General features: G+C 39.7%; 1 protein-coding gene across 1 annotated transcript in view; it reads right to left on the minus strand.

The window, feature by feature from the left end:
* The window catches only part of SPTLC3 (serine palmitoyltransferase long chain base subunit 3), a 140,859-nt gene that overhangs the window by 38,923 nt on the left and 76,425 nt on the right, over positions 1 to 25,511 (minus strand). The window contains exons 7-8 of the mRNA XM_037129276.2: positions 11,879 to 11,984; positions 1,817 to 2,036 (exon numbers count right to left, since the gene is read on the minus strand). Of these exons, the coding sequence (XP_036985171.1) occupies positions 1,817 to 2,036; positions 11,879 to 11,984 (326 nt within the window). The remainder of the gene's footprint in view (positions 1 to 1,816; positions 2,037 to 11,878; positions 11,985 to 25,511) is intronic.

Raw genomic sequence — 25,511 nt, forward strand, 5'->3', positions numbered from 1 at the left:
GTATTGTATGCACAAAATGAGCATTTTAAAGAGCAAGAAAACAAACAGATGTGTATAAATCTTCTGCATCCTGATTAATGTAAATAATAATTTTCACAATTGCTCAGTATCTACCCCAGATGAATAGAAGTTCCATAGACAAGAGCAAGTACACCTTTAAAATAGTCTACTGACTTTGGGATGGAGAGTGTGAGAGAAAACTGTGAGCTGGTCCTTACTTCGGGGTAATCACGAACCTTTGTTAAAGTGGTATCAAATAAAGAAACTTTAAGGGGAAAAATGTGACAACTACCAAATTTGACAATATTTCAAGGATCTGCTTGCTTCAGTTTATTCAGGTGACTTTAGTTCAGGAAACAGTTATGCCTGGTTAGAATTTTTCTATCCCAGAACTGCTGCTAAAGTAGTCACAAAACCACAAGCTCACAAACTACTGTAGCCTGGAGAAGGGGACTCCTACATCTGAGACCCTCTGATCCCATTGCCTTTTCACTCAGGGAAGGGGACATTTAACCTTTCAACAGATTTAGCTGAATTTCGTAGGATCCTGGGCATTCCCAATGTTTTTAGCATTACCCAGCTAATTCCCACAGGATGAAGAACAATGCTTTGAGCTTGAAAAAAAGTAGTGCTTATTGAAGGGTAAAGAACACTGAAAACTCTGAGCATTTGAAGCATTTGTGCAACTCATGGCTGGGCAAGTGGCCACAATGAAATAGTTGTTTTAAATAACAGGATTTTGATGACCACGCTGTTTTCAGCTGTCCTCCCTGGTTTGTCCACCTGGCTTACCATGAGTCTGAACTCTCGATTCTGCTGGTCACAGTAAGCAAGGAACCCAGAATTTTAGGTAAGCTGTTGATGCCACCTGCACACACTAGTTCTGGGCTTGCTGTGCCTGGCTAGGTGGAGCCAACACCACTGTCACGCAGTCTCTTTGGGACAGGTGTAGGCCTGTGTGATAGCTATCAGGATGTGGGTAGAACTGCCGTACAACGAGGCAGGCAACTGTCTCCTTTATCTCTCAAACCCAGGTTTTGAACATTTCATTTTGTTTTCTGCTTCCCTCTTCTTAAAAATTTCTTTTAACATTTATTGGTTTATACTGGCAACCCCCTTGGTGATATTGGCATTAGAATGACCCTAGTAACACTCACTTAACAGTCTAATCTCATCAGTTCAGAATTTTTAAGGCATACAGGTGTTAGAGGATGACGAGATTTGATCCATGAATTATCCAAAATTGTGAGAGTGAATTATTTTGCAGAGAAATTTCTTAAAAGGAGGTTTCTAATCTTGTGACTACTATTTTGATCAACACTCTGTAAGCCCACATTGTAGTACAGGTTCACCTCTTGAATATCTGATCTTTGCCTGCACTGTTGCTTTGTATTTTCATGCCATGAAAACCACGCTGCTTACAGTTTTGTAACATCTCCTTATCATTTTTGTGGTTTGGTATACAGAAATATAATCCCCCACCACTGGCCTACAGAACTGACATTCATTCTAAGACTTCTTCCACACTGCCCACAGAGTTCATCGTCCCTCTCCTTTGTGCTGTCTTTGCCTGTGTATACCTCTAGTGTAATTTTATAATGATGTGATTACTGGTCACATGTTCCTCTGCATTGTCAGAGGGTGAGCTCATTGACATTCTGGGGGCTACTTGGCTGTGAACCCCCTGTCATGAGGCTGCAGTGATCAAATGAGGTGTGGTGAACTGAACTGAAGTTCCCATGGAACCCAGTTAAGCCCTTCAGAACGTCCCTAGGTTATGCAAGTTTTAAACAGACACAAGGAGCCCCTCTCTTACCTTCCTTCCAGCTATGTAACCTCCTGAGGCTCCAAAGCTTTTGGTGAATGTGCCCATCAGCACATCGACATCTCCAGGGTCCATTCCAAAGAATTCCACTACACCCCGGCCAGTTGGACCCACAGACCCAATACTGTGAGCTTCATCTATGTAGAGGTAAGCCTTGTATTTCTTCTTCAGAGCCACGATCTGGGGCAGATGCACAATGGAACCTTCCATGCTAGGGCATAAGGAGAAACGTTCATCACTAGTGTGTATGTACCCTCCTAGGAAGCTCTGCATTAGTCTCCATTTCAATATTTTGCAGGCAGCCTGCCCTAACACCAGTCAGGGATGACAGAGATGTTTCACTCTTTTCTTCTTAAAGTATATATATATTTTTTTGCTGAGACAACCTTCTCAACCTGACAAGGCTAATCTGGCAGTACTTTATAAGAAAAGAACAAGTTACATTTAGTGGGTTTAAGTGCTTTGAGTTGTTGTAGCAAATTCCCAAGTAAACAATTAGCTCACAGCATTATCGATCAATTTCTTTTAAGATGACAAGTTTAGTTAGACTAACAACTATGGATTTGGGGTATTTTGCTAGTTTTAATTAAATCACTTCACGTGATCCATCCTTATCAGCCTGTCACTCTCTGTTTGGCCAGTTCTGGCCTTCTCTGACCTAAACTCAGTGCTTAAACTGCTAGAGATTGAAAAAAGGAATTAAAAACACACAAACTAACTTTATTTTAGGATGCATAGTATTAATTAAAGAATAATAGAAAGTTCTTAGGATCTTTTATGCAATACAGTCATCCCCACTCATTTATGGGGCTACGTTCTAAGACCCCCAGTAGATGCCTGAAACTAAGGATAGTCCAAACCCCATATATACTGTACTTGTTTTCTCTATACATACATATCTGTAGTAAAGTTGAATTTATAAATTAGCATAGTAATAGATTAGCAACAGTAGTACAGTAAAATACAGTTGTAATGCTATAACGTAATAATTGTTATGTGAACATGGTCTTTCTCTCGCTCTCTCCAATAACTGACCAGACCTGATAACTGAGATGACCGCTAAGGGACTAATGGTTCAGGGAGTATATATAGTGTGGATACTCAGGACAAAGGGATAATTCATGTCCTGGATGAATAGTGAAATTTCATCACACTACTCAGAATGGTGTACACTTTAAAACTTATGACTTGTTTATTTCTGGCACTTTGAATTGAATATTTTTGGACTGTGGTTTGCCACAGGTGACTGAAATGGCGTAAAGGAGAACTGCAGATGTGGGAGACCTCTGTACTCATTGGAAGTCAAGGGTTCATGTGAGGCATCTGGTGGTGTCCCCTCTTTCTGTTCCTTCAGGGCAGTGGTTGTCAGTCCTGACTGAACATCAGAATCCCCTGAATGGTTTACTAGAGCACAGATGGCTGGGCCCCTGCCCCAGAGTTTCTAATTTGGTGGGTCTGGGATGGGCTGAGAATACGCATTTCTACCAAGCTCCTGGGACAAGCCATGTTGCTGGTTGGGGACAACAGTTGAAGAACCACTGCTGCAGATAAACTGTTTTGTTGTAGCCCTAAGTGCTGACTTTTTCATGGTATCATAAATTGCAAAAACACCTCAGGTTCTCCAGTCATGAGAAAAATATGAAATAAATAAATAAGCAAAAGTATCCTTTGTATTTACATAGCAACTCTGAAAGTCAATGACTTCAGTCAGTTCTCAGAACACTTGGTAAGCTGTGTCTGCATCACACACAGTTTGGAGTCCACTGACAGGCGAGTCCTGTGAGAACACAGACTAGCACCCTCACCCCACAAAGGAGTTTGTCAAACAATTCAAGCAACCCGTCAATTTAGTTCAAGAACTAATCAACTGATGCAAACAGAGTTGAACTTTTCCTTTCTTCCTAATTAGTTTATTTATTAAAGTTAATATATTTAGAAAAATAAACCCAAGTGTTAGGTCAATTCAATCAAAACAGTCCAGCTGGTTGTACAATTACCCAGACCAATGGTGTTGGTTTGGAGGGAGTATGGTGATCAAGGGTAGCATGTGTATGTGTGTTTAAAGGACTTTGTTTTTTAGAGCAGTTTTAAGTTCACAGCAAAGTTGAGAGGAAAGTACAGAGATTTCCCACATGCTCCATGCCTCGCACATCTGCATAAACTGCCATCATTATCAGCATCTCCCACCAGAGGGGCACATTTGATACAGTTGATGCATTTGATACATTTGATACAGTCCATGGGGCCCCCACTGACACATCATCACCTGAATTCTGTAATTTACATTAGGGTTTACTCTTGGTGTTGTACATTCTATGGGTTTGGACAAATGTATATATATAGATATGCATCACACCTATTCATCATACTGCCTATTTTCACTGCCCTAAAAATCCACCGTGCTCTGCTTATTCTTCCTTGCCCCCACCCAGCCCCTGGCATCCGCTGATCTTTTTGTTGTCTCCATACTTTTGTCTTTTCTGGAATGTCAGTAGTTAAAATCATACACTATGTAGCCTTTCTAAATTAGCTTCCTTCATTATTAAAGTGCATTTAGTTTTTCTCCATGTCGTTTCATGGCTTGATAGCTCATTTCTTTTTAGTGCTGAATAATATTCCACTTTTGGATGTGCCACAGTTTATTCATTCACTTACTGAAAGCTTGCTTTCCTGTTTTGACAGTTATGAATAAAGATGCTATAAAGATTTATGTGGATGGTTTTGTGTGGACACATCTTTCCCACTTCTTTAGGTAAACACCAAGGAATAGGATTGCTGGATTGTAGATAAGAACATGTTTCATTTTGTAAGAAATTACCAAACTGTCTCCCAAAGTGGCTGTACCATTTTGCATTCTTTCCATCAATGAGTGAGAGTTTCTATTGTGACACATCCTTGCCAACATCTATTGTTGTCAGTGGTCCAGATTTTGGCCATTCTAATAGATGCGTACCTGTAGTGGTACCTTATTGTTGTCTTAGTTTGCATTTTTCTAATGCTATAGATGTGGGACATTTTTTCACATGCATTTTCCAATCTGTATATCTCTATATCTTCTTTGGTGAATTATGCGTTAAGGTATTTGGCCAATTTTTTAAAATTTATTTATCTTTAGAGGAGAAAGAAAGGAGAGAGGGAGAGAAATATCAATGTATGGTTGCCTCTCGGGCATCCCTGCTGGGAACTGGCCTGCAACCCAGGCATGTGCCCTGACTGGGAATAGAACTGCGGTTATTTGGTTTGCAGGCTCGCGCTCAATCCACTGAGCTACACCAGCCAGGGCCAATTTTTTAAAATTAATTGATGTGAGAGAGAGAGAGAGAGAAAGAGAGAGAGAGAGAGAGGGGGGGGGAGAGAGAGAGAGAGAGAGAGAGAGAGAGAGAGAGAGATATTGATTGCTCCACTTATTTGAAGATTTATTGGTTGCTTCTTGTATGTGCCCTGACTGGGGACTGAACCTTCAACCTTGGCATATCAGGACAATGCTCTAACCAAATAATGCTGAGCTATCTGGCCAGGGCTTTGGCTTACTTTTTAATCAGGTTGTTTGTTTCTTTATTATTGAATTTTAAGAGTTCTTTTATATTTTAGATAACAGTCCTTTATCAGGTGTATCTTTTGCAAATATCTTCTCTCCATCTGTGGCTTGTCTTCTAATTCTCTTGACATTGTCTTTGGCAAAGCTAGAGCTTTTTATTTACCTGCTTATTACTATTTTTATTGTTTAAGCTCTTAGTTTTAACGAATCCATCTTATTGCATTTGTGCTTTACACAAAGTTGTTCTGAATGGCTGTTTTTAGATGTCAGTGAAATGAAGACCAAACAGAGTCAACTTCTAAGTATGTGAGTTAATTCCAACATTTTCTTGGATAAATTGCTTGCTAGAGTTGTTTCCACTGAGGAGGAGGCAGTACAGCCATCTAATTACCTAAGCTCAGGTGGTAGCCATACCACTTACTAATGGGGGGTGTGAGTAGCTTACATGATTCTGTGCCTCAGTTTTCTTGTATGTAAAATAAGCATGATGACGAGACCCTCTTTAGAATATCTTTATAAGGATATCTAGAAATAATGCTGATAAAGTGTCTCACAAGTAAATGAGCGCTCATTGGGGTGTTGCTATTCTTGGGATAAAGCAGTTGCAGGGAGGCTTAACTTGAGAGGTGGGAGCCCTTGACAATGCTCTGTGTTGCATCTTCTAGGAAAGAAGCATATGGATGTCACACATAATAAATGGCTCGATGCCCTCAAAATTCTAGATTTTCTTCTCATCTTTAAAATGTTTTAAGTTGGTAACACAAATATACTAAAAACATAACATGTCACAAATAACCATTCTTTGTTCTGGAACTGAATTTGGCAGGAGCCAGAGTTAATGTCGAACAATTTGCAGACACTCAGAGCGGCTAATTAGCCATCCATCACTGGGGCTGGCTTAGCTGATGTTAGGAGTCTGCCCACCTGGTTTATATTTTTCCCTGTAAGATTAATGACTCTACAATACTACTGATTTCTGGAGTTAATGCAGAGCACACATGAGTCTAGGGAGAACTCATCATTTATAAAGAGTTATATTCACTTGCACCAAGTCTTCAATTTCTTATTGTGATCTAATTTGGATTGAATCTCCTCCTATAGTGGGATATTGAGTTTGGTGCATAGAGACTATCTATGCTATTCCAGCAAATATCTGTCAAAAACAATGTAGAAAACAAGGAGAGTGTTTAATTCTTTCTTTCAGAATAGAAAGTTGTGATTTCTTTGGACTTCAATAGAAGAAAATCAACTAAAATACAACTGCAGGTAAAAATAATGTCACCAGTTAATTTGAAGCCCTGTGCAGGGATCTGAATTATTCATAAACCAGCGAGCCAGTGAATAATTTCTTTACGTCTTTTCTATTACATAATGTATTAGCTAAGTGACAAGACTCGTTTTTGAAATCTCCTTCTCACCATCATCTCCTCCACATATAAACCATATTATCCACTAGCAGGATTGGGAATTAAACAGTCAGTGGCTTGCCAGCTTACATGGTGGAAAAATCTCCTTGGTGGGCCCAAAGTATAACCCAAGGGAAGAAAAAAAGGTGGAAAGAGAGAATAAAAAGAGCTAAGACTAATTAATAATAGAGTCACTAGTGTTTCTTATTCTTCATCTTTATTTGTTCAAATGCTAAAGGTATAGGTTAGAGAGTACCACTGAAGTTTTCAGTGCTTAAACCCACACTATTTTGAGAATGGCTTATATTCCTAGAGAAAACGGCATTCAGATACTTCACAATTTGCCATTCTATACATCTTTTTGAATGGCTGAATGTTATTTCTTGGTTAACTTTATTTTAAAAGTTTGTGCTCCAGCCGTGCTAGTTTATATTTCATGTTATCTGGGACCCCCGTCTCATTCTTTAGTATATTTTTGAATAATTTTGAGATTTCTCAACCACAATGAGTCAAAAACTAGACTTCCCAGAGACATAAAATTAGAAGAGTATGATTTCAAAGCAATACTTAAAGGAAAATACAAATCAGGACACTAAAACATTACTATTGTACATTTAAACCAAAAATTACAGAGTCATGGAACTTTATGCTTCAAGTTTCAATCTTCCTATTTTACAGATAAAGAAACTAAGCCCTAGTTAGGCTAATGCTGAGAGTCAAATGGATAACCTTGGAGTTCCCATGTTTACTTCATTAGATGTGGACACATTAGCTTACTCTCCTGTTTATATTGGGCCTTTGTCTCAACAAGGCCACCTGGTTTGGATCCCAGCTCTGTTTCATCTCAGTTATCTGCCCTGGGGAAAGCTATTCAGGCCTCAGATCCTCAATATATTCATCTTTACGATAACCTCAAGAGACCTGGAGAGGCTTACTACTCAAGATGGCACATGTGAAATGTTTAGCAAGGAAATCAATGTGATTTCCTTCCTCTCACACCCCTCCTTGAGGTGAGTGAAGAGCAAATGAAGCTGCTTGGCTACATGGATGGTTTATATTCCAAGTTGCAACTTTCTCATCTGAAAATAAATTGAATGACATTGGGTGCAAGCTTACTATGGGCAGGACTTTGGCAAGCACTGGCTTGTAGGACCTCATTTACTTAGGAAAGAATGTTACAAAGGGAGGCAGTTGTAGGCAGCAACAGCAAGATTTGAATCCAGATCTCAGGTCTCCCTTCAAGTCTTGGCTATTCTACAGTCTATATGTAAATAGTAATATATAAGTTATTTATAGAGGTGACATTACTATTATGTTTGTTGTAGTTATTATTATCTAACTGTTTTTGTGGCACTTACTGACTTCTTGGCCTTGGTATTTAGCCTTTTCTACATTGATACCTGCCTGAAAATCTCTAATTTGGTTAACTGTTCTCTCCTGAGTTATAAAAACACTGATTTATGTGAGTTTTCTGTGGTGGGATAATGTTGCACATGGTAGGAAACCACAAGCAAGAGATAAAAAAGACCTGGGAGTGAAAATTTAACAGAGGCTTTGTATAGATATCAACAAGGTAGGGGTCCATATTACATCTCTAAAAAGTAGAAATGAATTAAGCTGTTAATTTTACATTCATAACCCTGGCCATTTGGAAAATCTTGTGGGAAATAATTTTATTTTCTGGCGACAGCATCCAATGAGAACATCCATGTTCCAAAACTCTATTCTAGGCTAGTCATGTTTTACAGTTGGGGACACTGAAGCTCTAGGAGGTACTGAGGCCTAAGATGTGCTCTGTCTCCTGTGTTTGAATGAAGCCTTTTAGTCACAGTCTCATTTAAAGAAGAGATTCCTGTGCAGGAGCAATAAAAGGAACTTTTCTGTGATGGCACATCATGGGAAGTGGACACTTCACTCTGTGTATGCCTGCGAGGTTAGTTGAGCCATTGGGGTAGACCCCACCAAAGATGGCTGCCTGCGAGTCTTCCCATCCCTGTACACTAAGCCAGTTTTCCCATCAGGAGGTGGGCTCTATTTCCCCTCTTTCTGAATATGGGCAGGCCTTGTGGTGTGCTTTGACAAATAGAGTGTGGCAGAAGAGGTACTGCACCAGTTCTGGGCCTGGCCCTTGAAAGGCTGTCAGCTTCTGCTTTCCTTCTCTTGGAATCAGCTGCCATGCTGTAAGGAAGCTCTGGCTGAATGGGACAAGACTACATATAGAGACAGCACCCTAGTGAAGAGGAAAGAACAAAGCACTTCAGTCGACAACCAGTGCCAAGAGTCCAAATGAGTGGGTGAGGTCATTTTGGATGCTCCAGCCCCTACTGAACTCCCAGCATTATACAACCCCACGAATGATCCCTAACCAACTCCACGTGGAGCAGAATGAGAACTGCCCAGGTGGTCCAGACAGCCCACAGTGGCATGGGAAATAACAGCTCGTTGCTGCTGTGTGAGCCATTATATTGTGCAGTGGTCTAGAGGGGGGACCACAAAACATCGGAATGTATTTATAAAAATTGTGTGTTTATTCTTACATGTTTAAACTCCAATCACCTTCCAAAGTATTCTCCATTTGATGTAGTATACCTATTGAGACTTTTTCTACTGCTCAGAACAGTTTTTTAACTCATTGATTTTGATGCCTTTTAGTGTTTCTGCCATTTTTTGTTTCACCTCTTCCAAATCGGCAAAATGTTTTCCTTTGAGGATTTTTTTTCATCTGAGGAAACAATAAAAAGTTGCTTCAGGAGAGATCAGGTGAATGGGGAGGATGGAGCTGGAGGGTCATGCCATTTTGGGTCAAAAACTGCTTAACATTCAGTGTGGTGTGGGCAGGTGTGCTCATGAATCACCCATCATGAAATGGGTAAATGCATTGAAAGTCTTAAAAAAAATCACTGAAGCTGAAAACTGCCTGTAATAACACCAGCTGGTACACTGGTACAGATGGGTCCCTAGAACACTCACCTGGCAGGGGAGCCTGTACTACAAGGGGCCTGCCCTCCAGAAGATAGTTCTGTTTTTCAGGGGGTCCCCCCTCATATTATGCAGTGATAGATAACAGAACACTCATCATTACTAGTGAAGCCTAAGTTGTGGTTTGGTGCCATGCTGGTCTACAGCCAGAATTCCACACCCAGCTCCCCAGTCCTCCTGAGATCATGGTAGCATGCAGGTCCTGTGTAGCCATTAACAACACCTGCTGCTGGAGTGATTTCTTTTATTACTAATGGGAATATTTGAGAGTAAAACACTGGTGGTCCACTTAATTTCAGCCATGATCAATGGGCTTACAATGCAATTTTGCTTTAGTGGAGTCAAGTTTTATTTATTTTTAGTTGGATTTTGTTTACTCTGGTTAATGGAGATGCCTCATCTGCTCTCCCTCAGCTGATATATCCTTCTGATATTTTAGGGCTGAGTAACAGGTGTTTAGATGAGGGCTCCCCTCCCAGACTGGCAGCTGTTGAAAATCACACAGGAAGAAATATCTATGCTTGTGGCATGAGAGCCCAGAGACAATATGCAATTACTTCCTAAAAGTAGCAAGTTCAGGGCCAGTGAATAGTTCAATTATTCTATAGCAGGGTTTTCCAATCTCAGCTTTGTTGACAATGAATTGGATAATTCTTTGTTGCAGGGGACTATTCTGTCCATTGTAAGATGTTTAGCAGCACCCCTGGCCTTTGCCCACTAGACGCCAGTCTGTTCTGCAGTTGTGACAATGGAAATTGCCAAATGTGCCTCAGATTGGGGTGTGTTTTGGGTGAGAATTTACCCTGGTTGAGAATGCTGCTCTAGGGTGATCCCAGAGATTTCATAAACAGGACACACTCACAGGCTGACAGGAGTTCCTGATAAGTGGTGCAGGGATGGCCTACTAGAAACTCGAAATGCCCAACTTTGCAACCCCACTGGGGCACTGGGAACATGGAGAACACCAACCATTGGGCAGTAAGTACTAGAGGAAAAGAATAAAGTGACGCTAGGATGATGATGACAATGCTGCTGCTGCTGATTATGATGATAATTTTAAATTTGGGAAAAGGCGATTCTTTTTTTCCCCAATATGGATAGAGACACATTTCATCTGCTGCTTATTATTTAATTAAGGGAAACAGTGTGCACTCTGGGAAAAATTGGATTAGTTGGCTTAAAGAAATGCTACTTCTATTCTCAAGTCTTCTTTGTGGACACACTCCTTTATTTTGGGAAGTTAAGCCCTCATTCTCCTCTTTTCATATTTTTCACTTTTTTATAATGATCTCATAGGAAACATCTTCCTCAATTCCTCTAATATTAGGACTGTTTGAGAACTGATTTAGGAGTGAGTAACTGCTGAGATAATGTTTCTTGACTCTAGGACTAGTGTATGGAACAGAAACAGCTTGGAGGACATTTCCATTTCAGTAATAATAATCAATTCAGACAGGAAATGAGGCAAATGCCGTCACAAGCTGCAATATAAAAGTATAGCTCTGAATAGCTTCAATGTGTGTTTTGTCTGCTAAACTCAAAAAGGGTAGGAAAACTCAGGCTAGAGCATACCTTCAGAAGCTAAGACTGTTTCCTCTCCTCCCTCTCCCAGTTCTGTATGGAGAATTGCACTCTACGTTGAAGAAAATGAGCAGGTCTTTTGTATTTTGATACCAGCTACCAACTACTGGCCAAGTTCAGCAAGCAACTGGAGCCGGAGTGCACTATCCAGTTAGACACATCCAGGTTCCTATGAGCAACATCTATTAGAGTTTTAAAGGAAAGGAATATTCTGATGTTGAATCACCCAGTCCCCAAAAGCCTTTGAAACTGTGGGACAGCCAAAGGTAGAGAAAAAGGTCAATGCAAGTCAGTGATGTACTGTGAGGATATTTCTGAAGACGACTTCATAAGCATGCCAGCCTCCAAGGTGCTCCAACTTATATATAGTCATTAAAAAGACAGGTGACCCAAGGCCCGCCAGCTCACATGAGTAGCTCTAGCTCAGATCCCTCCATAATATCTGTATTTAGCCCATTTTTCTCTTTACCTAGGAGAGTTCAGCCTTTTCCCATTTGCCAGCTTGCTGTGGGCTTCAGAGTATTCAAATGTCTCTGGTTATTTACATACCTGTAGACGCCCTCCACCAGGATGAGAATCTTTTTCCAAGCTCTGTGGGTTCGAGGCTGTCCGTAGATTATAGCATCTCTCAGGAGCTTCTCTAGGCTTTGCATGTCTTTAAATAATACAGAAACAAAAACAAAAACAAAAACAACAAAAAACACATCCCTGAGTCACGAGAGGGTATTTCTTCCCCCCCATTATCCTTTCTGGGGAGGCACAAGATTTTTTAGGGTCAGGCTGAGACCTGAACTTTTAGAGAACAATGTTAGAATCAGAGAACACTTGGGGGGACACAGGGGTCCCTTTTTTTAGTAAAATCGAACTCTGACAAGGTGACTAATTGGGTTTCTGTAATACAGAGAATAAACCTCTGTTGGAGGCACATAGCTTCATAGGCTTTTAAAAGGCTCTCCTTTCCTGCCTTAGGAGAGACTGAAATTCTACATAAAATATCTCTTAGGCATAAGCTTTCCTGCCAGGTTAACATGAACCATGAGAGGTAAAATTAACTAACACTAGTTTTTAAGACATGAGCATGTTAGCGTCTAGCTGAGTTTGCATGGAGTGGCAGCATCGCTGGTACCTGTCTCACTTCCTATACTTTGTAACTTTTACTTTTGGAATTCCCCCAACTTCGGAGTTATCAACACTTAAGGGTAGTGGGACAACTTTGCAAAATATTTGGAGACTTCTGGACACATTAATAATAGCTTGAAATGATTGAGCCCTACCTGTATTCCATCTAAGCACATTCTTTGCAATAACTCAGTTACTCCTCTCAGTGACTCTAAGGAGGAGATATCTGCATTTTCTGGTTCAGAAAACTGAGGCCTAGAGAGGTCTGGCAGGTTGGCTGAGGTCTGTGATCGGAAGCAGCCGAGAGCTGGAATTCGAACCCATGCAGTCTACCATGACCCACATTTGTGGCCACCACCTTCTCTGTGGGAGCCTCTGCCTCTTCTCATTCTCCACAGTGATTGTAGAATGAGGAAAAATGAATGCCTGCTAGATTTTCTTCTTAACTTTTGATCTAAAATATAATTAATAGTGACTTTTCATTTATCTGTAGTCAGATGTAGATGACTGGGCTTTGAATGGGAGAGATTTGTCCACCAACCCAGCTGTGTGTGGGTGTTTTACCTGCAGACCTGCATGTTTTTCCACTCATATTTCTACTGTATTTCTTTGTACTCCCCAAGCTTTCCTTTTTTTTAGAATGTAAGACTGAAATCTTTTAGACCTAGACTTCAATTTTAATTAGAAAAGACAGGGATGCTACTGAACTGCTGACTTGACTATTATATAATGGTCACTGGGCATCAGAGATCCCATTTAAAATGCTTGCAAAAAGAAATGTAGCAAAGATAAGCCTAACAGCACAGTCAACATTGGTTTTAGCCACTGCATACATGCTCTCATGAGGCAGTTATTCATAGATGCATCACGGGTCTAGGCTCCTTAGCTGAGGTTATAGGTCTCAGTGGAAAGCCCTTCAACTTTGTCCATTAGTCCCCAGTCTATCTGCTTGATGGTTACCCCCACAGCTGGGTGAGTGCCTTAGTGGGCGCATTTACTTTTCCACACTGACGTTCTGCTACCCCCAATGAGGCCACAAGTATTTCTTTGAACTAAAATTATAGAGGTACTAGTGGCATTTTCAAGTACGTTTGAGCTAACCACATTCACAATGTCACACAATTTAAAACTTATGAGTTGTTTATTTTTTGAATTTTCTATTTAATATTTCAGATCATGGTTGACTGAGGGTAACTGAACCTGTGGAAGTGAAACTGTGGCTGAGCAGGGACTGCTGGAGTTACCTAGTGCAGTCCCCAAGGCCTCTCCTGTCCTAGCCCCTGTCTGTCTTTCAGTGTTTTCCAACACCCAGCCTCCCAACTCTCCTTTATATGTTTTTCCTCTTGTCTGTCTGGAGAATTCTCACTCATCACTGAAGCCTCAACTCAAACCCTACTGGCTGACAATACAGATTTTCTTTCTTTTTGGTGTCCCTGATGACCCATCTATTCTTTTTTAAAGGCATTCATCATGTGACTAATAAAGGCATTCTCATTATTCAATTTCATGTCTTTCCTCCATGGAAGTCAGGGACATTATTTTATTCATCCTTATAGCCCTAGTCCTAGTGCATAGTATTAGCACATGAAATAGAATGTAGACCAAGAAACAGGAAAGAGAGTGATACTTGGGAACTAACTATGAATTATTAGAAAAGCCTCGTGTCTGCAATAATATTTCTTTAATTAACTGTGTTTTTGCTTTTGCTTTGAAGAGTCTGTCTTCACAGAGGTAGTGTTTTACTGACAGCATATCATTAACCACTAGATGGCAGCCAAGAAAACTAAAAGCAGCTTTCTTATTTTGAGAATTTCAGTAGTAATAAATCTCCTGCATTGACATCTTGTTTTCACGTTTGGTTTAGGCTGGGCTCTGAAGATGTTGAAGGAACCTCTGTGGCTGGGGAAGCCAGCTCCCTTTTCCATAATCTACCATAAACCTGTTAGTCTGTGAATGGAATAAAGAGATAATGAATACAAGCATTTCTGTTTAGTGCTTTTTCTTCTGGGACTTGGAATTTTTAAGTTTTATATAAAAATGGCACACGATGAGTGTTTTTCCAATGCCAAAGTAAAGAAAAATACCCAAGTGAACAAAATTAGTCATTTAAGATGAATATTTTAAGATTTTGAAAAATCTGTGCATGAAAAGATTATTGTATTGCTTATGCAATCAAAAAGATCATAGGCATACTACAGACTTAATCCAGGATTAAATTTAAAATGAACACCACTAAAAAGAAGAGAAATCTCTCTCTACTTTTTAAAGAACGAGCAGGACCTGAAAACAAGCCTTTCAGTGGCCATGATGTGATTTATGAATTTTGGAAACCAGAGGAATCCCAGGCCCTTTCTTGGCAAGGGGACTCAATGTGTTCCAAGTGAAAGAGGAGTTCTGTGGGGATAGGTTTTTGGTAGAACTTCACACAGTGATTCACAACCTGGAATCACTGAGCAGAGGGAAAATCAATCTGCCATTTTTTTCTCTGTTGGGGACAAACTCACTGACCTGTTAGAATCACAGACTCTAGACAGGGAAAGGGATAACTTCACTCAGCATGGGATTCTGGACCCATGTCAGCATCTGGTGGTTTCTAGTTTTTATGGTCTTGCTGTATCACGCCACAGTGTGTGGATCGCAGGCCTATGGGGTTCAGGAGATTGTGGCTTATGTTCTGCAGGCCTTAATAAGCTTCTACTGTTTTAGTAAAGCCACAGACTAGCATCTGCAAGGGATTTTTTAAAATACTGATGTTTATTAAAGCACTTACACTTGCATTAAGTTAATTCTCCTGACAGCTCTGAGAAGTAGGCAAGAATAATTAGGTGTTTGTCTTTTCAGATGAATGAACTAAGGCCCAGAAGATTTATAAAATCAACAACTACAATGACTCTTTCCCTCCAAAAAACAAAAACAAATCTCAAACCCAAACAAACCACTTTCTTGTTGGTATATAAAGAAATCTCTGAAATATGGAAATTAAAAGAATACATTTGATGTCATCAAAGTGCTTATACACGGTGTTATTGTATGATAAGGTTATAAATTTATAATCATACACTGTGGTCTTGTAATCACCACAAATTTGAGTATGAACAATGCCTTAGACATTATTTGCCCCTAAGTCTGACTCACCCAGGCTGTTTCCTTTAGTATGTGAAGAGTTGAGAAGAGCAAGTGAACACACAGCTATCAAAAAGGAAAGTGTGGAGACCACGTGTTGGTCTATAGCTGGTCCTGGTCTGTCACAGGCATGGTCACTGGATTACTGAATTACTAGGTACCCAGAATAATCCGACTAAGGGCCAAAACCTAAAATCAGACTTAGGTGACAAATACACTTTGAGAGCTTATTCTTGGGCTTCCTCTAAATTCAGTCTCTGGGATCTGAGAAAGCTACAGATAAGGTCCTGTGAAAAGAGGGAACAGGGAAACAAGGAATCCAGCCTCAGTCTTCTAAGCAGAAAGGTTGGGTGTAGTTTGAAGAGTGTCTTCCAGAAGATAACTGGATAATTGGCTTTGTTCTTCCCTTGCCGTAGAGTGGTAACACTGTTTTTTCTGCCAAAGTTTCCTCCTTCCTATTCTCTTAGGCAACTGAGCTTTTGTTGAGGCATGAGCACTTGCTTCACTGCCCATCTCTCAATGCCCTTTTTCTCCTCCAGACCCAGGGTTTGTGGTTCTTATTGGGATGAATGTCAGCTTCCACTTTCCGTATACTGCCCAGTGTAGTTGGTGGTTCATCCTTCTTCATTCCAAGCTCCACAAACCTTACCCTTAACTGTGTTTAAATACAACCTCTGGTTCTCTATTCTATGTGCTGAGTGCCAAAAATGTTTTCATACTTGCACATGAGAAACACTCAACAGCTATTGCTTAAATAAAAATATGATTAGATGATGAAGAAATGCTACTTATATTTTATAATTATTTGGTTTCCATCTTTTCTCCCATTCCTTTTGTTTCTTCATAGATACCCAGTTTCATCCTTCAATATTGAGTCCAAAGGTGAAATATTAAGCAATAGGTACTTAAATAACTGTGGACAATAATATTTTTTTTTTACTTTTGAGACTGCCTATTGTTTAGTGTTTGGGGGAAAACATAAGCCAGTTTTGGCAAGCAAAGCAAGTGTTTTTCTCAAAATCACATTTACAGATGTTCTTTTTCACAAAATCAGTGAGGGCATTTCTGAAGCATTGAAAATTTGATGCTTTTGCAAAGCAGTTTGGACAACTACTTTATGGTTCATATTTCTTTGATGGCTCTGTAAATATGTGGACAGGTGTTGCATGGCCTTTGGTAGGTCAAAGAAGCAAATGATTTTCTTGGAAGACTGCAAAAAGTTGCTGGGAGCAGAGGAACTGGGTTATGTTTGAGAGTGAGGCTGGTACTAGGGCAAGGTATGTGTACCTTGGGGAAGGAGTGTGATTCCCACAACTTCTGACCTGGGGGAAATGAAGTGAAGAATATGCAAAGCCTAAAGCATGGGCACAGTGTGTCCCATGCACTTAGGCTCTGGGCAGCATTTGAGGCTTTAGTCCTCAGAAAGGGGGCTGTATAATTAGACAAAGTACTGGATGGGATCCCTAAGTGAGTGGAGTCAATAAAAGAAGGTGAGATATGATTCAGGAAACAATATGGAAGCTCAGAGGTCAATGTTGGGATCCTGAGTGTCAGGTAAAGGTCAGAGCAAGGGCAACTTGTTGGCCACATCTGCTGGACCCAGCTGTCCTGACTCAAGGACAGTTGCATGGGAGATGGAGGCTACTAAGAATTGTCCATATCAATTTACTCTCAAGGAGGAGGCGGGAAGTGGAAAAGGCTGAGAAAGAAGGTAAAGTGCATGGTGCTTAAAAATAGGAATTCTGGAGTCAGAGCTCCTTGGTTTAGAGCCCAGCTCTGCCTCTTTCTAGGACTGTGTTTCTGAGGACGTCACCTTACCACTTTGTGCCTCTGTTTCTTCATCTGTAAAAAGTGCATAATCATAGAAGTTGCCTCCTTGCATAATTTTGAGGCTAAAATGAATTAGTGTGTGTAAAAGGCTCACAGACCAAGGATTCAATATTATTAGTTATTGTTAAAATATATAGAGGCAACAGCTGTATTTATTAGAGAACCTAGTTTGGAACCCAAGTCAGACCTTGAGATCTAAAGGGTCATAGTTTATAAAGTAGTCTAAATGTTTATAGATCTGACCTTCTATTCAAACAGCCCTCATGAGCCCCTGTGGTGCAGATGAAACTGAGTTTCCCACTAACACTTCACCCTTTGTTCTTCCTCCTCTTGGCCTTTAAATGCCTCTAGGGAGAGTCTTGGTTCTTCTCCACCTTTTTTTCAAACCATTCCAAATTCCTGGCCTGCCCAGACCACTGACCTCATGGCAACTTTCTTAGCTGAAAAGACTACTTCTCCTCTCCAAGGCTAGCTCAAGAAGCCCTTTGTGGCTCACTTGAGCATGGAGACAGCCTACATCCTTGCTGTTTTCTGTGTGGTCCTGCACCAACAGCAACAGTGTCACCTGGAAACTTGTCAGAATTTCAGAAACTCAGCCCTCAGCCCAGATCTACAGAGTCTGCATTTTAATAAGATCCTCAGCAACTGCTGTGTACATAAAAGTCTGAGAAGCACCATTGCTCTAGAATCTAGATCATATGCATTTGCCAATAAAATGAGCAGATTCAGGGGGGGAAATTACTCAGTCTTGATATAACCAAATGTCTAACAGAAGATGTTGACTCTTCCAGAGAGTCAAATCTTACGCAAGGGTCTGAGGTCCTGGCATGCTCACAGTGTTAATACACTCAGCCCAGGGTTTGTGTTTACCAAAGCCAGACAGGTGCCCCAAGGGACACTGGCCTATTTCCTCAAATACACTAAAATCCTAATGGAAATCAACCTTGATCCCTGGTTGGAGCTGACACGTTAGCTTTAGGGTGTGCAAAGCCTGGAGTATCTGTTTAGTGCCACCAAGTAAGTCACAAAAGCTAACTAAGGATTATATATTTCATTAAAACTGCCCATAGTAGAAAATCCAAGGAGATATTCTCAGCACTGAGGAATTCAGAAGTCAAACTTCAGCATTCTGGGTTGAAAATTGGGCTACTGACAGGATAAGCCATCACACAAGACTGATTTTTACAAGGACCCAGATCCCTCTGGGTCCTGTACATGGCCTGGGAGCAGCTGGAATTAGCTAGTGGATAAGAGCTTCAGCAAGTGCTGTGCATGCCTTGCCTATGTCCGTCAGCCTAGATCCTTACTGTAAACATAGGCCATTCTTGGTCCAAGACTTTTTTTTTCAGGCTGTGAAAGCAAGCTAGGCCTTAGTAGGGACAGCCCTCAATCAGCTTCCCAGAGTTTCCTAGTAGGATTGAGCTCCACAGTCTTTTGTGGTAACTTGCTAGACAATGTGCTCTTTACTGGCTGCCTTTGCTTCCCTGTCTCCATTCCCTGCTCACCTGCTGGCATTTCCTGAATAAGCAACTGGAAGAAGTGAACCAAGATGAGAAAGACAGACTTGAGTTTGAATTTTGACTTTCATCATTTATCATCTGTATGACCTTGAGTGGGCCATTTAATCAATTTGATGATCGGTTTTCTCTTAATAAGTGTGAATAATAAAGAGAACTATGAATCCGGGTTTTTGTTAAAATTAAGTGAACAGGTTATGTACATGGTTTAGTGTATTTCCTAGCACCAGCAAATGCTGAATAAATGACAGTTATGATCTCAGTAATTGTTTACATTCTCTATCCAGGAGAACTAATCCCGGGTGATAAAAGATTCTGGTACCCAATTTTGAATTTATCACTGCTAAAAATGTGCTTCTGAGTCCTTAGAGAGTAGCTTTTAATTGTTCTGATTTTGTTCTCTCTCAGAAGTTTTGTGGGAAATAAAGAGAAATGATGAATAGCTCTGTCAAGCCTGTTTACAAAGGGCTCAGTTTATTATGGTGGTCTGATTAAATGCACTTTAGGTATATTTTTCCCATGCGGAATTTCAAAATTCAAGGGTTCACAATTTAATTTATTTAGAGAGGCTCTAAATAACAAGTTATCTGCTAGTACTGGTTACATGAAATAGAACTTCCTCTCTTCCAAAAGACAAGGGAGTATCTTAAGGTGTAAGCAAAGGACACAAAAAGTACGAAAGTCCAGAGGAACAGAACATGTAGAGGTGTATGAAACCCCATGATCCTGACGTTTGAGAACCTCATTCTGGTTTAGGTGATCATTCTCAAGAACATGTCTCTCAAGTCATTAACTTCTCTCTGGGCTGGTTTCCTGCCTCATACACACACAGGAAGGCAACTTTTCACCTCTGCCGATCCTTACACAATCTCCACTTTATCATTCTGATCTGCGTGGATGCATATTGTGGATTAAAGAATTGTTGTTTACTGAGGTATTTGGTATTATCCTGGCTCCAGCAGAGCAGGAAAGAGAGCCAGCAGCCACTGATGCCATACATTTTGTAACTCAGTTTAATTCTTTCCCCTCCATATACATTTTAACTTCCTAACTTCTTAAGTAAATGAGTCTGGAGGTAAGGACCCTGGAGGTACTCCTGCTGTCAAAAGTGGCTGTTTTCGTGGTCTAAATGCAGCAGTAGTGAAAGTATGCTCATGAGTAAAAGTCCTGTTAAGCACATTGGTGAGTGGGAACAGGCTTTGTATATCTTAGGATGAAAATGTATTAGTTTTCTATTGCTGCTGTAAGAAATTAGCACAAATTTAGTGGCTTAGAAGTAACTCTTTTTTTTTTTTTTAAGAGAGAGAGACAGGAGAAGGGAGGAAGAAGGAGAGCAAAATATTTATAAGATGAGAGAGAAACAGCAACTGGTTGCCTTTTTTAGGGTATTAAACCTGCAACCCACATATGTGCCCTGACTGGGAATCAAACTTGTGACTTTTTGGTTTGTGGGATAATGCCCAACCAACTGACCCTCACTGGCTGGGGCAACAACACAGATTTATTATCTTACAGTTCTGAAGGCCAGAAATCTGAAATGGGTCTTCCTGGGCTAAAATCAAGGCGACGGGCAGGGCTGCTTTCCTTTCTGGAAGTTTCAGAGGATAACTTGTTTTCTTGCAACTTTTAGAGCACAGTGGCAAACGCCAGGCCTGCAGGCAAATCTGCCCTCCACTTTGTTTTAACTGGCCTGGCACCTTGTTTCTACCCAGCAGCAACACCGAGTTCCTTGCCCTTAGTTAAGAAGTAGTTACATTTATACAGTCCTAAAATTATATTTGGCCCTTTGAAGCAACCCTGAGATTGATGTGGCCCCCAGTGAAAATGTGTTAGACACCCCTGTTTTAGAGGCTTCAGGCATTCCTTGGTCTGTGGCCTTCTTCCTTCCATCTTCAAAGCCAGCCATTAAAGTCTCTCTCATAATGCATCTCTGACATTCTTCTTCCCTTTTCCACTGGACCCATGCAGATAATCTCTTTACCTTGAGGTTAGCAGAGTAGCAACTTTAATTCCCCTTTGCCCCATAATATATCCAAAGGTTATGGAGGTTAGGTGTAGGAATCTTTGGGGGTCATTATTTTACCTACCACAGACGCAAAAGAATAATAGCAGATCATATACAATAGAGTTTCATGGATTAGATGACAGACTTCTGACCCTTGCCATACATAGTTCTCTATTAGCTGGGAAGGCCAGAATTTTTATAGACAGTTCCAGGCTTCACCATTGAGCAGTTGTATGATCCTGGGCAAGTGGTTTAATATCCCTAAGCCTGGATCTTCTCGTTTGTAAACTAGTACCTACCTCATTGGTTTGTCCACAGGGTTAAATAAGTACATGACAGAAAGCCATTAGCTCAGCATCTGATACAAAGTACTTTCTCAATAAGTGCTAGTTGCTGGAACAAAATAACCACACCTCACATTCATTATAAATATTATCTATTTTCTGTACAAAGGGAGGGCATAAGGCATGAATTATTGAATGTTTTAAGAGCTTTGTAAACTTAGAAGATAAAATTAAACTCAAGTTATAATTTTAGCAAAGAACTAAGGATTTACAACAAAATTTTATATGGAAATAATTTTAAACTTATACGAATAAGAATACTACAAAGAATACTTGTATGCCCTTTACTTAGAGTCATTTATTAACACTATTTACCATTTGCTTTATCATTCTATCATTTATCTATCATCAATTTGTCCATCTATCTCTGTGTATAAATATGTGTGTGTATACATTTTTTTTCTGAATTTGGACTAAATTGTATATACCAAGGTCTTTACTCGTAAATACTGTAGTGTGTCTTCCCTAAGAATGAGAGCATTCTTTTACAAAAATCCAGCGGGGCCCTGGCTGGTGTAGCTCAGTGGATTGAGCGTGGGCCTGCGAACCAGACAATCGCGGTTCGATTCCCAGTCAGGGCACATGCCTGGGTTGCAGACCAGTTCCCTGCAGGCCAGTTTCCAGCAGGGGACGCACAAAAGGCAACCATACATTGATGTTTCTCTCCCTCTCGCCTTCCCTTCCCCTCTAAAGATAAATAAATAAAAAAATCTTTAAAAAAATCCAGCAGGGGCCGGCAAAATTTTTCTGTAAAAAGCCATATAGCAAGTAATATTTTAGGCTTTGTGGATCACATATGGTCTCTGTCACACATTCTTTTTTATTATTTATACAACACTTTAAAAATGTAACAACTATTCTGGGCTCACAGGCCATACTTTGTCTCCCCTGGACTAAAGTGTAGTTATCCACTTCAGTATATTTAACATTGGTACACTACTCTTATTTAGTATTACTAACCTACTGTCCATATTATAATGTTGTAATTTGGCCCAGTAATGGCCTTTATAGCATTTCTCTGTCTCCTTCTGAAGCCAGTCTAGGATCATGTATTGTACTTAGTTGTCATGGCTGTTCAGTTTTCTTTAACCTGGACCGTCTCCTCAACCTTTCTGTGTATTTTATGGCATTAATGTTTAGAGAATACATCCCTCTTTTATTTTTTAAGGTAGAACACTCCTAACTTGGATTGTCTCATCATAAAATTCAGCATTTTGATCTGAATATTATGTAAGTGATACTGAGTCTTTCTCAGGGTATCACATATAAAGATACACAATTTTCTTCTGCCCCTCAATGATGACATTGATTTTTACCACTTGTCAAGATGCTGTCTGATTTCTCCTTGATATAGTTACTATGTTTTCCTTTGGGTGTAATTTTACTGGGATTTTCCCCCTGAGGTTGAAATCTGAAGGACAAGATAATAACATAGCTACATAAGGTGTCAGGGGCTGGACCAGGAACAGCAGGTAGAACTGAAGCAATTTCTGAGAAGTTGTAATGAATGGAAAGACTCAATATGTGGCTGAACTTCATCAGTTTATTTAAATATTTAAAATAAAATTGCTTTGTAGGGCTCTGCTTAAAATATTGTCCCATTATATGGTTTTGGCTAAATTAATTCTGTTTGAACAAAAATGTGGAAATAACCTGCAATGACATGTTCACATTGCTGGCATCCACTCCATACATCCACAGAAAAGAGCAATATTTTTGATGACTATTTGTGGAACTGGAAGGTGGGTGATGATTATTCTCTTGTCTTCATACTTCAGCTTTCACCAATAGAAAAAGAAGTACTTTGAGCTGCTTCTGCCTCACTACCCCTAGGAAAGGGGCGGCTAACATGGTGAGTCAAAGCCTGATGTTCTTTGACCATGGTAGCCATGGGAAACTATAGCTCAGGAAGCAGTAGACAAACCTTATTTCGCTTTCTGACCTTTGTGCTACAGGCTCTTGAGTTTCTCGTCCCTTGTAGACCAAGAATGGCTTGTCTTCCAATTTGTTTTATTTTGGCTTCTTTGCCAGGGAGCACACGGATAAAGTAGTTGGGTTGAAAGGCTCAGCCTTGGCTAAACCGTTCATTTTAGAATGAGCTATTTTTTCTAGATTCCAAGAAGGGGGAAGTAGGAAGTCATGCTCAGGTATTCCACTTTGGCCTCAGCAACTGTGGCCAGAGAAGTATATAAGTTATCTATTGTTATGTAACAAATTATCTCAGAACTTAGAGGTTTAAAACAATAAACACTTATTATCTCACAGATTTTGCAGGTCAGGAATTTGGGGACCTTTGCTGGGTATTGTGACCTAAGAAACTTCTGTTGGCTGAGCTACAGTCAGTCATCTGAAGGCTTGAAGTGAAGCCAGGGGATCAGTCAAGACTTCCTGCTCTCATGGTTGTTGGCAGGAGGCCTCTTCTCCACAGGCTTCTTAAACATCCTTATAAGTGATCCAAGAAAGGAGAGGCAGAAGCCATAATGTCTTTAAAACATAATATTAAGAGTGACATATCATATCTTCTGCTGTATTCTTTTGATCACACAAACCAGTCCTGAGACAATGCAGTGAGAGATAATACAAGAGTATAAATACCAGGAGGTGGTGGATCATTGATGGCATCTTGGAGGATTGCTACCCAAGCTGGAGGGTAGAGATTCTTGGTTAATAATGGATAAAGCTTTCACTTAGTTGCCCAGTTGGGTATGTGTGCATGTATATATGTCCATCTGCCTATCTTCTATCTAGCTGACATCTAGATATCTGTAACTATCAACATCATCATCATCTCTGTGGACTCTCCAATACTAGTGAATAATAGAATTTGTGCTGAATTTCAAACAACAATAAATGCAGGAGAGAGAGGTTGTAACCATACTGCTATAAGGACAGCCAATCTTTATAATCCATAAGTAAATGGTCTTTTCCATATGTTGTTGTTTAAAGATTTAATTTAACTCAAAACTTGTATGTCTAGTTTCATCTCCACTGAACATGAGAGGGCTGCCAAATACTTTGAGCAAAGCCAGTTCACCTAGGGAACAGAATAACATAAAGCCAACTGCCCAGGTAACCTTTGTTGCTTCTTGAAGTACATACATTTTAGCTTATTTATACATCTTAGCAGTTCTACACAAACTGGCCAAGGCCTTATTTTTCGGGCTCATGTCCAGTAGTTCAGCCCTATAGTCAGGTCTCATTGGAAGTCTTGATGTTCTTCTCAAACTCCAGATTATTGTTCTGTTTGAAACATCTGTTCTCTCATTCCTAATTAAAATTTTCTTAATGTTTTAAAGTCTAAGGCAAATAGTATTCATGTCATGCAATCCCCCAAATAAAATGACCTGTACATTGTTATCAGTCACCATAATGTTTTCTATTGTTCTTTAGTAGTACTGGTGATGAAAATGATGAGGATAATAATTATAATAACCCAGCAGGTACAAAAAATTCAGGAGTTTCCATTACCAGGCACTATGCTAAGTAAGCACTTTATATGCTTCCTTCAACATGTGAGGAATCACGTATTGTAATTATTCTCATTTTTGGAATATGTAAATTGAGATCCAAGATGGCTAAGTACTTTGCCTAGGACAACATGCTAACAAGCTATAGAACAAGAACACAAATGCTTGGGTCAAAACCTATACTTGTTTAAATACCAAATCAATGTTTTTAAATTTATATATGCTGTATGATCATTATATTTTTAGGAAAATTTATTTACAAGAAAATATATAGATGTTAAGGGTACAATTCAGTGAATTTTAATAAAATTGTAAACATCACCCTTATTAAAATATCAAACATCTCTATCACAGGAGACAGTTTCTTTATGCCTTTTATCACCAATTCCCTCCCCCAAAATAAGAGGCAAGCATTGTTATAATTTCTAGTGTCATAGATTAATTTAGCCTATTTTTAATTTCCTATAAGCAAACTTGTACAGTATGTACTCTTTTGTGTCTACTTTTTCAATTATAAAGTATTTCTTTAGAGTCATATATGTTGTAGTTTAAACATACATTAGTAGTTTATTCCTTTTTATTATAGAGTCATATTCTATTATATGAATAAAACATTTTTTTCCATTCTCTTATTGATAAATGTTTGGCTTGTTTCTAGTTTAGGGATATTGTAGAGCTGTTATGAACATTCTATACAAGTCTTTTTGTTAACATATGCTTTCATTTCACTTGGAAATTCCAAGGCGTGGAATTTCTGGGTCATAATACACAAATATA

Source organism: Artibeus jamaicensis, unplaced genomic scaffold (genome assembly GCF_021234435.1).
Source record: "Artibeus jamaicensis isolate MK-2021 breed Jamaican fruit bat unplaced genomic scaffold, CSHL_Jam_final contig_685, whole genome shotgun sequence".
In the NCBI taxonomy this organism is placed as follows: domain Eukaryota; kingdom Metazoa; phylum Chordata; class Mammalia; order Chiroptera; family Phyllostomidae; genus Artibeus; species Artibeus jamaicensis.